General features: G+C 34.3%; 1 protein-coding gene across 2 annotated transcripts in view; it reads right to left on the bottom strand.

Annotated features, from left to right (window-relative positions):
• Positions 1 to 12,682, bottom strand: part of SMC4 (structural maintenance of chromosomes 4) — a 35,153-nt gene extending 22,471 nt beyond the window's left edge. Inside the window, exons 1-5 of one of the 2 annotated variants that reach the window (XM_026045266.1) lie at positions 12,671 to 12,682; positions 11,787 to 11,982; positions 10,477 to 10,655; positions 9,659 to 9,850; positions 7,771 to 7,947 (exon numbers count right to left, since the gene is read on the bottom strand). In XM_026045266.1, the coding sequence (XP_025901051.1) occupies positions 7,771 to 7,947; positions 9,659 to 9,850; positions 10,477 to 10,655; positions 11,787 to 11,916 (678 nt within the window). In that variant the 5' untranslated portion in view covers positions 11,917 to 11,982; positions 12,671 to 12,682. The remainder of the gene's footprint in view (positions 1 to 7,770; positions 7,948 to 9,658; positions 9,851 to 10,476; positions 10,656 to 11,786; positions 11,983 to 12,670) is intronic. The other variant, XM_026045268.1, reaches the window with a different exon arrangement.
• Between the last annotated feature and the right edge of the window lie 752 nt (positions 12,683 to 13,434).

Genomic DNA, 13,434 nt, shown 5'->3' with positions numbered 1-13,434 from the left:
TTAAATTCTAAGAGGAGTAATAAATATTTTGGGGAGTTGGGGGGGGGAGCAGAAATTGAGGGGTGTTAYACTTGAAGTTGCTTTTGTTTCTTCTTCCATAGCAGAGCAATCTGATACTAGTCAATTCAAAATTGTCATAGTGTAAAATCTAACTGGATTCCAAATTGAAATTTAAGACTAGTTTCACTCATGAGCAACAGTTTTAAGAGAAAATACAGTAAGATGTCTGCAAYAGTCAATGCTGGAAAAACCTTCCAGGCTTCCACATGTTACCATGAAACTTGAAATGAGGCATTACCTCAGAAAGCAAAGAATCCCATTTGTCCCAGTTTCCTAATTCAACTGCTGATTGCAGAAAAGAGAAGAAAAATCCTATGAATCTTTATGGAACTTCTACATGCTTTCTCAGTTGAATCCAGGCTCAGCCACACATTCTGAGGATGATGGCTAATAAGGGCAAATTCATTATAAAAAAAAATCTGTTTATATTTTCTCTCTGAGATCCTGCATAATAGTAARGTCTTCTTACTTTTTCGAGCTGTGCAAAAGACAACTGTTGAGGCTCTACTCACTCTATTTTCCAATCACATAAGTGCACTGAAGTTTTGATGTTAGGATTTAACTCCTTGTATGTTAAAAAAAAAAAAACACACAAAAAAAGGTCTTCCTATCTGTTGTTGATTGATCTTCAATAGAAGATAAATGGTTGTTTCAGAATTCTTATGCCACCAGTATTTGAAGTAAAATAAGAATAGTTACTGCAATCAGTTCCATTTGTAATTCCTTTTTGCTAAAATAAAAAAAAAAAAAAAGAAATTCCTGCCTTCTAACGGAAGTGTTACACTATTTTTAGAGAGGAAATTTATTAGGTGAGTTTACAGCTGAAACAAGATCATTTTGTTTCAGGATTGCATTACACCATCACAGAATTCTAGATATGACTTTGTCTATAGTCTTTACTTGGTAATTATAAGACAGTCACTGCATTTCTAAAGACTCAGAACCAAACTGCACTGGTTTCACTATGAGTGCAGCATACTTTTGATAACACACATGCTTGTAAATCTGTTTTTAAAACACCCTTAAAGTGAAGTTATTTTGATAATGAGCCTAGAAATTTTTTAGTAATAAATATATGAGTATCAGCAAGTTATGCAGTAATTCAGTGTTATTCCCRCTACTATACATTACAATAATCTTTTTAGTACTGCCAATATGTATAGCTTCTTTAAGACTAGATTACCTGATTAAAGGAACCACAGTTCGCAACTTTATGGTGCTAGTCAGTTCTCTTGCATCACACCCATTTAGGTGATGCACAAAAAGTGGTCAGTATGTTATGTTTCATTTAATTCTTTCAGGCCTCACGTGATTCTAAATCCTGCAATAGCTGTAAACAATGTATTACTATATATGGACGTATAAGAATATAAACATAATGTAATATTTTAGATGAAAATGCTCCAAGAYGAACAATCAAATTTTCCCAAACTTAAACAGCTCTTTTGAGGACACAAACTATGGTAAACTGAAAAACAATATGCTTTCTTTACATGCAACATAACTTGCCCTTTAAGTACTAAATTCAAGCAAGCACCAGATTTATAACCAGTGTATCCAGAATGCCAAGAAACAGTTAAAACAACCACTTCCCCAACCCAAAGTTTTGTGGTGGATTATAGTAGTAGCAGACAAAAATCTCTTATTCTGTATTTTATTTGCCCTATTGAAAAAGATTAATCAGGATTAAAACATCATTCCAATTCTTTTCTAAACTTCTCATACATTAGGAAGACAACACAGACTTGCCATAAGGCAAATTTCACTTAGTAACATGAATGCAAAGGTTAGAATCATGAATCTTATTGTACAGAATACAGCTAGATTTCAATTTATCCCTTAAATTGTGAAGCATTTCTCCCAGTGCAAGGGGAATGTCAACAAGAGACATTGAAAGTATTTCACCAGCCAGAAACAGGAGCTGCAAAATTGGCATGTACAAGGAGTTCTTTTTAGCATCATCAGCATAAGGAAGAGCAATGACTAATGCAGCCAGAGGAATGAAACGAATGACATCATGGATGTGCTTGAAGGAAAAAACACATGAGAACAGATTCCAGTCTGAAGAGGAAAACGCTTACTATTACTAAGAGGAAAATGCGTACCATTTAAGCTTTATGGAAAAAAAAGTTTTTATTTAAAGGAAAAACAAACAAAAAATTAATTTCAGGAAATTCCAGTTATCATTTTTCCTTATACAGTGTTCTATTCTATCCCACTTCTTATCATTCATATTATAACTAGCACYAACACTAAATGCAAGATTCAAACTCTTTTTTGTAAGTTCTGTAAATTTACCTGACAACTAACTGCTGTAAAAGTCAGACAGGAGTGAAATCAGAAGAAAGTCAGCAACGGCAACCTATCATTTCATAAATGCTAGTTTGGAAGTTGCCTAATTCCTTATTTCTATATCTGACACTGCCTGCTTTGAAATGTTATTTTTATGTAATTGATTTCTTGTTGTTATAAAAACTATAAGACCACAATTCCATTTTATATAACTCACTAAGCAGCAACACAAGGTATGTCTTTCTACTTCGCAATGCTACTTCAGCAGTATTAACCCCTCTTCCATTTTTCACTTTTCTTATATTGCACTAGCAGGACAGTGCTCATACTTAGCACCTTTTGCTTCATCAGGATACTACTCACTTTTTAAGCAGTAATATAGGAAAGAATAGCAAAAAACAGTGATAAATTTTAATTCCTTTTAAATTCTCTAGAGAGGTAAAGTTCAATTCAACTTTAAATTAACAGCATGCCCATAATCATCTCTCCATGTAGAATATGACCAAGAATGCTAATTCCACATAATACTAGGCCTTGAAAACTATGTATACAAATAACTATATCATTGTAATATTACTTCTACAAATGAGACTCTAATATAGTTCATGGCAGTCACAATTCCATGTTATTGCTGCTGTTACTTAATGCTTGCAGTCATATCTCATTTCTATCCCTCATTTTACCAGCTGGCAAATATGGGGGAGGGGAAGAAGYATCAAAAATACTCAGCTTCATGCTATGCCTTCCAAGAAAGTGTTAAGCTAGGCAGAAAATTAAAAAAGTAATAACACACAAATTTACAAGACCACTATTATCCAAGGGTGAGGAAAAAATTAGGACTAGTCTGATATAAAATATTCTGTTGTTAGCATAAAACTACTATTCTGCATTCTGGAAATAATTTAAAAGTAGCCTTTGTCAAGCTGTTTGCACATCTGTCTAACTTTAGAAGCTTTAAAGACATGATTTAGTAAAACACTGAATCGAGTGCAAATCTAGAGTCATTCTGGAAGTCACTGTCAAACTTAATGTATAAAGCTGGACTGCTTTAAGATTACTGATACATCCTATGCAAACTATTGCACTGTAAATCACTCAGAAYGCACTTTTCTGGTAAAAGTAATTATCTTCTGCTTCCCTACTTCCCCATTTTTCAAAAGAAAGTTTAAAAATATTGGTTACGTGTTAGAATTAACAAAACAAAAATCATAAAGTGCCCAAAGATCTGAACAATGTCAGTAYAAGTTTTCTCAGTGACATAATGAATTTCGAAACTGCACATTTAGTGGCATTAGTATATCCTCATGTTGCTCTGTATTCATTACAGCATGAAACTTAAAAATTGGAGAGCAATGAAAAAATTTTGTATTCTACAAATTAGTGTGAAGCTTTATTTTTACATTGTATTTTACTTGAACAATCTGCTTTTACTTTATTGCACCTGTTTGAATTCTTCCTACCACTACAGTCCAGTTGTCCTTGACTTTTTATAACAAACTTTACCACCACCAATGTTGGCAGGGTACATCTCCATTTATAATCCCAGTAGAGCTCATGCTCCACTCAGTGCTTTAGCTCAAATATGGTTGTGCCTCATTAGGGAAGCACAGCTCAACAATTGGGAACTTCTAGCTTATCTCAAAGAAAGAAGAAAGTCAGCTCCCCCTCATTTCCTCTTCAATACATGAGAGCAACTCTCATTATTTCCACAAAGTGAAAAACCTGACTGAACTTTCTGACAACATAATCTTGCCATAGGATAAGACTTATTAGTACATTACAAAATGCTGTTCCAGTCAGATAAAATATATATATATATGCATGTAAAGATAAAAAAATCATTGTAGCTCTTTCTGCTTGAAGTTACATTAGAATATTTTAATTAAACTGTCAAATATTTTAAGTGATATAATATTCTAATAAAATAATAATTTCTTAAAAATAGTTTATTTCAAAGATTCTGAAGTTATTTTTGCAACTCATAAAAGTAGTCTATAGTACTGTCTTTTAGCAGATATTGAATTCAAAGTCTTGGACACTTTATTACTTTTTCTATAACCTTAATCTGCACGGTAGCTGAATGGGAGTTGCCTATGAAACTGTCCTCTCAAGAAAGAAAATACAAGAGCCAATTTCAGTAAGTGCTGCTAATATTTGCAGTCTAGTCTATATACTTTGCTCCCTAGATGTGCCTACCCCCAAGGATATCCACAGTTCATATTCCCTCAGTTTATCCCCATTTGTTTGATAGCCCCTTAGAGCCATAGCAGTTGACATAAAAAAGACAAGCCAGCTTTCTGGCCTCAAAGTTAATCTGGAGGAATCACTATCGAACAAGAGCAAACATACTTACCTTCTGAGTTTTGCCCAGCACGGTCAGAGCAYAAACCCCACGCAAGATCTCAGTATATATACCAAGGTTCCAAGTCAAAAAAGCTAAACAAGTATAAATTTGTTATTTACAAATCCACAAGTTATGAAAGTTGAGTATTAAGTGTGGGAAATAGAGAAAAATAGCAGCAAGATGCTGGATTTTACTGCAGTGCTTAGGATAAGAAAGGTGTAGCACATTAAGTAGTAAATTGCTCTTTTTTAATTGCAGTTTGTGCCTTTGGCAAACTCGCAACTACACAGTGAACAGCCATCTACTCCTGAAGTCCTAAAAGTGCGTAGCTATTTATAAAAAACATAAAACATGTAGTATTAAAACTTACAGATAAAGAAGTGACGTTTGTCTCCTGTTAAGTACTGGCAATATCCTTTTGTAATCAAAACCATTTTTGAACAAGATTTTCAATTATTTAGTCTAATAATCTATTCTGACCCCTAAGAGTTCTTCGTAATGCTACTCAATGCCATTATTCTAATTTTAAATATTCTCAGAGTGGCAACCCACAAAAGAACCTATACCATGACCTACCGAACTTCTAAAAAATTCAGTCTGGCATAAATTTTCAAATTTTATTCTAAGACATCGAAATATGCTGGGAAAATGGGGGGTGCGAGAAAGAAACCAAAACCAGAAACCAGCCTTCTGAAAAGCAAGTATTTTCCATTGAGTAATGCTAACTATGCTAGTAGGACACTAACCAAGCAACTAAAGAATGTGTTACTGTAGGTAGAAAATCTTCTCTTGCATCTTTTTCATTTATATTAATGTCCTGTCACAGATTGAAAATAGTATTTCATAATCACTAATGTACTTACCTCAAGTCTATAACAAAGAATGAAGTATTTCAATTATAGCCTACTGGCATAGTCAAAATCAGAGAGGTAACAGTTTATTTTAAATGTGAAAATATTCTGACTTAGTATCAAAATAGAACAGACTAAATTTAGATTCACCACAGCAAGAGAAAGTAAGAAATTACATAGAATTGTCACTTAATTTGAAAAACACTACTGACAAAAAGGACAATCCTTGTGTTAGTAGTAYGTAGCCTTAGCCTTCTGACACAGTCTCACTAATTTCTAACTACAATTTTTTAGTATTTGGGCTTTGAARTTCTTCTGCAATTATGTGGAAAACACTGCCACATCTTCCAACTGGAAACTACTCCTTTTTGTAACACACAATCAATAGAATCCCTTTAAGAATAACACAAAAAAACAAACAAACTCAGACTTTTATGTAAAGGGAAATGACTTTGCCGCTGTCAAAAAGTCTATGGAAATAGAAGTCTCAGCACTTTCCTGTGCAATTCTTGCTAATATTTTACCCATAAAACATCTAACAGAAGGAAAAAACATGGAGAGAACTATTACTTTATGTCTTAACATTGCTTACACATCCCCCTCATCTCTCATGCTACAGGTGAAGAATAAGACACTAACTTTCAGGAAGAGGTATATTCCATTGATAACTAGCATTCTCGGGACTAATGGGAGAACAAAACAAGTCATATTTGGAAAAGGTTGGCTATACTTCATCACAAAACTGACGATTTCCTTTCCTTCTTTCAAATTTTACAATTTCTTTTCCTCTTTCCAGGGAGGAAAGAGGGTACTATAACATTAAGCTTGAGATACTTCTGTACTATAATTTCTGCCTAGATTAATCTTTGACTCCGCACTCTTTGCCTTTTAGAAATTGACCTAAACTGCTACTTTTGAAGAGCAGCTTCAGGGTGGGGGTGGGAGGGAAGGCACAAAGAGTTCTATTTTGCTGGAGGTATTTCTTTGCTGCTTAAAACACAATGTACAGGAATGAAGTGCTAAGAGGGAATAATAAATTAGCATACAGATTTCAAAGCAGATATATCCTCTTTTTGCGGGTGTAACTGTAAAAAAGGACTGCACGAGAAGGCTTGAGGAAGTGAGGCAAACAGACCAACTTATCTAGATTTTTTTTTTTGTTTTGTAGAGGGGAACTGGAAGCTCCTTTGACAAAAACAGACCTAAAATAATCTGAATTCAAAGCTTTTAGACCTCGAAATGTTTCCCGTGTTCACCCATTTTCTAGGCTATGATCCTCCAGAATAAGTTCTGGACCTGTTAGCAATAGTAGTTGAAAAAGTTACAGGTATGTGCATGTTTACTCAATTTAATTAGTATTTAAATATTCTCATCAAATACCTTAACTCAACATTTTAAATAATTTGTTTTGGCACACACTCTAAAGTTCTCCATTATAATTTTAAATTCAGAAGAATATAGAATACTTCTCTTTAGGTTGCCTTGTAAGCAAAAAAGTATGCAGCAAACTTTACAATTTTGAACCCAAATGTAGATATAAATGCTATTGACAAATTCTTTATTCTTTTTAAATTAATATTACTTTTATTTTACAATACTGGTTGTAAGCTGTAGTTTTACTGTTTTTACCCTGAAATACCTAAAAAAATTGGCCATTCCTTGAAGCCTCGCCTCTGCAGTTGTTAAAGGCACAAAAACCCTACATTTCATGGTTTTTCACACATTCCATTTTTACAAAAAGTTGATATTTCTGCAGGAAAAAAAACCAAACAAAAACACATCTCCATGTCAAACTGTAGATAATAAAAGTAGAATCATTAAGATTTAAATATTGATGCACTTTTATCTGGTATAAGCAAGTTGTTGAGTCTCTGCCACGCTTAAGCAGCACAATAATATTGGGGTTTATGGTTTATTTTACTACACCAATATTTACGTGCTGCTAGGGCGGAACAAGTATCAATTCTTCTATCCATCCACATGTCAGGAACACAATTTAATAAATAGAAAAAAATGTGTACGTAGTGGCTTCAACTGTTTCTCTTCCTTAAATTTCTAAAGCAGCAAATAATGATTCGCATCTTTATTAGAGCTTGCAAACCATGATGTGCTGCTAGAGTACTTTAAGGCCTCAAATACCAAGACTCAAAACCTAGATAGTATTTTACATAACTATTGATGTGATTCTTTTTCCCTTAAAATTCCTTTCATTCATATACCTACCTGTAAAATTAAGAATCTGTTATGATCCAGATCAATTCCATGGCTTCGGAGAAGAATACCAACATCTTTGAATGTCTTTTTCTTTCCATTAATATGATAGACAGAAGAGTTATCTCTGTAAGCAGTTCTAGATACATAAAAATTACTGTCAGGAATGACTTCATAATCGTCTCCTTCCTGTTTTGAGGAAAAACAAAGCCAGAAAAACAATGAGTACATCTCAGGTTTATTTCATATTTCACAATCAAACCTAGAAATGCTATCAAGTTCAGGTTTTAAGTCAACTGCACTCTAGGGCCCAGTAAAAATAGGAACACTTGCAGCTGCATACCTTACCAAGGAGGAAAAAAAAAAGAAAAAACTTGAAAACCAGTCTGAAAACACTTCAAAATGCTTAAAATTAATGGTCTCATTTAATGTCTTTCCCATCTACAATACAAGCTATTGCTTTAAAAATTTTTAATTTGTTCTTTTCACTACTGTTTCAAATTACAAAAGAAAAGGCCTACTTCAAAATCAAAGTGGCTGTGCTATTCTAACCTTTAAATTTTACATTAGGAAGTCATGAAAGACTTTAACTACTGTCTGCATTTTAACCYCCCTTTTTATAGTGCTAGGAATAGGATTACTTTTAGCTGTATGGTTCTAAATAAAGTGTAGAAGATATAAAAGCAAAATATCAAATACAGATGTGACAAATGTGACATCAACACCTTCAGAAGCTCTTAGACTTACCTGAAGTGCAGCAAATAAGATACAGCTGGTACTATGCTTTAAAATATTAAAATTGATTCATGCTTCTTGTAACAACTTAAACTGGCCTACCATTCTCCCAAATTAACCCCTAGGAGCCTAATTAACTTGATATCTATTATATTCAGGAGTTGCATCATATCATAAAGTTAGCTGCTGGGTACTAATATGAAGTCAAGTGAAAAAAAACTATTAAATGTACTTAATTATTGAATCTGATTGATCTAGGTACAAGAAAAAAGTAGGAGTGGTGTACAAATAAAGACAAAGAAAAATCTKATGTTTCTGTCAAAGACTAAATATTGTCATTTTATTAAATATTGAAACTCAATAAATTTCCCTCTTTTTTGACTAATCTCTAATTTCAGCCAGAAAAAAAGTGTATAAAAATTAAATTTAAACATTGAAAAAAAAGCTTGCAGTATAATCACAATAAATCAACAAAATTTGTAGTTTTTACTAACAAATAAAGTGAYAAACAATCAGGATTTTTTCATTTTCCAACACTACATTTCTTTCAAACAAAACATCAGGTTCAAAAATATTTAGTGATATGAGGTGAGGTCCAGAATTTTCTATTAAAAAAATCTATGTTAAAAATCACAAATRTTTTATGGCACACAAGTGTAAATATCCTCATTCATTTTGTATTTTTCTAAGTTTATATTGAGATAAAATATTTCTAATTGGCTCAAAGTTTTGCTTAAATAGTTTTTATTTCCTAATCTGTATCATTGATATTATACATTTAAGAATCTACATGTCCACTTACAAAAAATATTCTTGAAATTATCAAAATCCCTAAAAACYCATACACTCGAGGTAAAACAGAAAAAACAGCATTCTGATTTCTTGCTAAAATAATTTTTCTGTATTTCTAAATACTTTTAAAATGCATATGTACCAGATATCAGTCTTGCAGAAAATAGAAAAGTATTCTTACTGATATTTTAAAAACTACACCACTTGATAGAAGAAGCTTTAAGCTGATTAACACTAAATTGATGTTTTACACCTCAAAGGTAAAGTACTCAGGCTTTAAAGTTTTCTCCACATTGAACTAAAATAATAAAATTTAAGCTTTCAAACCCTTAAAAATTAAATTCTCCACTGTTTTGAATAGAAGAATACATACCTTGTCAATGATCTTTTGGAAGTGGACTTCCACAGAACAACTCTGGATGTCCATATGCTCTTCAGAATTATGGATAAGCACAGATAGTTTTTTGCATCTGATTTTTTGTGCCCGATACCCAAAGACAAAAAGCATTGAATCAATGACATTGGATTTTCCACTGCCATTTGGCCCAATAATACATGAAAAACGCTGCATAAAAGAAGAAAAACAATAATATTTAAACTGAAATAGATCCTAGCTAGTATGCATCACACATTTCATTTATGGACAGCTTAAAATATAATTATTTCTAGTACAGGAAAATGCAGACTCTTTGATAGCTTACTTTTTACTACCAAAGGTAAAGTAGCACAGCCCATAAAAAATAAAAAAAAAGAAAAGGGGGGAAAAAATAAAGAAAGTGAAAACACACAACAAAATACCTCAGGTTTATGAATTTTAAATYGTTAACTCAAAACAGTATTGCATTTAGCAAGTATGTTTGCAAAGAAAGTGTCACGATTAGTCACTTAAGTCTCCTGTAGGCTCTATAAAATATTCTTATTTTTCAAAACCCCTGAAAATTCTCTAGCAAACAAAAAAAAAAGGTGCTTTTTAAAGGCTTTCSAATAAATTACAGTTGCACAGTATCATAAGACTACACCTCAGTGTTTTCTCTACTGTACAATAATTAAAACATAGGATATCACAATGCAGGAATTCTGAAAGAAATATTTTTCAGTTATTTTAAGCTAAGCTYATGTGGAAATACAGTGAGGAATATTAGCATACAACAAAGTCTAAGTATTTTCTAAACAGGGGGAAAAGAGAGATACCTTATGAAAAGGTCCTAAAGTTTGCTCCCCTGCATAGGATTTGAAGTTCTGATTTACAATATGAGTTATCATGAGACGAGGAGCACCAGGTTCATTGGTCATTGCTGGTGGTGGGGGAGGMGAGATGCTACTCAAAATCTCTTCTAAACTTCGATTATCAACTACCTCGTTTGGGGCTGCTAAAAGATATCAAAAAAACAGAAACAGAAAGACAACTATAAGCTCTCAATTGCTAGTCACCTTTTAAGATGTGTAATTCAAAAGCTAATCTTATTTCTAAACAAATCAAATACATACTTTTGTCTGAAATTATTAAAATGAACTAAGAGAAGTTAGCAATCTTCTTGCCACGAGTTGAATCTTCCAGAAGTAGATACTCAAAGATGCCCCATCGATTCACTAGTGGGTTTGTTCTTTCATTATGTAATTCTTATTCTAACATTCTTTAATAGAATACAATTACAATAGCTACAACCGTCACAATAAGCCTACAAATCCGAAACAGGCAAAGTCTTTCTAATTAATAAGTGCAAAGCCACATTTCAAGCGTGCTCACAAGTCACTGCAAGATTTGGGGATCGCTGCACAATGCTCTGAAAGCTGTAATGACAGCACAACTACTCTGCAAAGACAGGAAGTTTGTTACGAAAACAAACTGGCCCCCTGGATATCAGCTAGCTATAAGCAAAGCAGCTTTTCAGCAGTTACTAGCAACTCTTTCTTCAAATAGACAGTAGCTTGTCACAAATTTCACCATATTAATTCATTTGTCAAATACCTTGCTTTAATAATTGCATATCTGGCAATCTAAAAATTCACTAACCTCAGCTTTTCCAGACAACTCCCGCAAAAACTCAACTCAAAAAGGAAAAAAAAAAMCCCATTGCTTTATGAAAAAGAAAGTCAAACCATTTTAAGAGTTAAGTAAATAAACTTGAAATTTATTCCATTCCAAGAAATCCCATACCGTTGGCTGTGCATGGATTTGAAAAATCTTTCTGTTATACCACAATCTTAAGTACAATGTTACAGATCAGGAATATGAAATACAAGATWTATTAAAAGAAAGTCTACCAACTGCTTTTGCACTTGTACTAAAGTACTGGTCCAAACACTTTAACTCTCTGCAAGCCTTCCTTACCATTTTAAAAACAGTTTAAACCTGTCAAGAGCCAAAGCTTTCAATATTCCTTTCTAGGAGAGAAAGGGCAGGGTATTTGGAACAGTTTGCAAATTCAACATAACACCATTAATCCACAGGCACTAGTGTCACGTTTGTGTGCTAACAGAATCGTAAGACACAAACCTACCTCGTGGAGGTACTTCACCATGCTGTCCGTCACCACCCTTGTCCACATCCATGTCACTGGTGGAGTCCTCTAAGGGCTCTCCGCCTTTCTCCTGGGCTGCTGTAGAGGTTTTGTTGCTCTTGCTTGGCATGATTTCTGTTGGCTGTTCCCCTTCAACTCCAAGCAATCAAACTACTGACGGGGTCTATCTCCTTTGCTAATACAAACAAGAAAACCCCGTGATCTAAGCATCGAGCTTCAGTCCCCTAAGGAAAATATCTATATGAACRTCCAGATGTTTGACTGATTTTGAAACCAAAGTCAAGATATATTTTGAAGACAAAACTCTGAATTTGGAACAAAAACTAAAGCTTAGCATCACAACAGTAGATTTGAGACCATTCCCCTCAAATGATGGACCTACCCTAATCTGTACAAACAGCGTGAATCTACCTAATGAAAAAATCATACAGCCATATTCAAAGCCATTACTTCAATCAGAGAAAGCAACTGTGGTGCTGGGGGCAAAAGAGTTAAAGACATATTTGCAGTAACAAACTGAGTAGCCATTTGGCTCTGGAAATGCTTTACATGCACCTTTCAAACCTGACACACATTTTATTTTCAACACTCCACACCAATTAAGAAAAAAACGCATAATTTAAGTGAAGTCTCAACTCTTAAGCAGTTTAGATCAATACCCTCAACTTTGCAAAATATAACACAACCACCACTGTTAGCATTCAACATTTAACACAGTAAGTGAAACGAAATACCTTAATCTAGTTCTGATGTTAAAGTTATCTGATCAGGAACAAAACGTTCCAAAAGTCCATCAGCTGGCACTTAAACACAGCTCCCCCCCGAGCCCTCCCCCCTCCAAAAAAATACAAATAGAAAGCAACCGATCATAAGAAGCAAAGCAAGGCAACTGCAGGAGGGAAGCTCTCCCCAAAGAGCTGAAAATGCAGCAAGTGGCGAGTTCAGTTTGGAGAAAAACAGACATGAGAAAGTTTACTTCTCACAAGATAAAAAAACTGACGTGGTTAGAAAGTCATCTTACAATTGGTGCCAATCATTTGACGTTTTCAGACCTACCCCCAACCCACACTCTCATGAGAGTCCTTCATTTGGGACAATGGGGGAGGGGAGAAATGCGCGAGAGAACTCGTTTTAAGGCAATTTCAGCCTATGTCCCTGTTAAGAAGTGTTCCGCAATGGCTGTCTCGGACAATTACAGTCTCTCAAAGAACTAGATTCCTTTTTTCCCCCCCCCCCTCTGCAAAGCTTCTCCGCTCAGAGTTGTGCAATATAGACCTATTTACCTTACCAACCCCTTTCCAAAACGGAGAAGCAGAGCTACTTGACCTCAGCTTTGAAAGCGGGAGCGATCAGTTGGCTACAGACTCTGCTCAACTTAACGTATTCGTGTCCAGCCCTAGCTCCGAGGCAGCTCGGAGGTGTTCGCTAAAAGCATCTCTCAATGATCTCCTGCCAAGCGTCGTTTTTGTTGAGGGYTCGGGGAAAAGCGAGACGGGCAGAAAGGCTCCCTTATTAAAAGCTGTTCAGATTTGATAGCGAGAGCCAGTGTCAGTGAACTACCGCAGTTTTTTTTTTTTAATCCATTCTAAGGAATCCGTCATTCTGAGGAACGCTACAGCAACTTTGC

The sequence above is a fragment of the Nothoprocta perdicaria genome, unplaced genomic scaffold (assembly GCF_003342845.1).
Source record: "Nothoprocta perdicaria isolate Ctin4 unplaced genomic scaffold, notPer1 scaffold_4, whole genome shotgun sequence".
Classification (NCBI taxonomy): Eukaryota; Metazoa; Chordata; class Aves; order Tinamiformes; family Tinamidae; genus Nothoprocta; species Nothoprocta perdicaria.
Note: the sequence above shows the minus strand (reverse complement) of the source record. Positions and strands in the feature narration are given on the sequence as shown.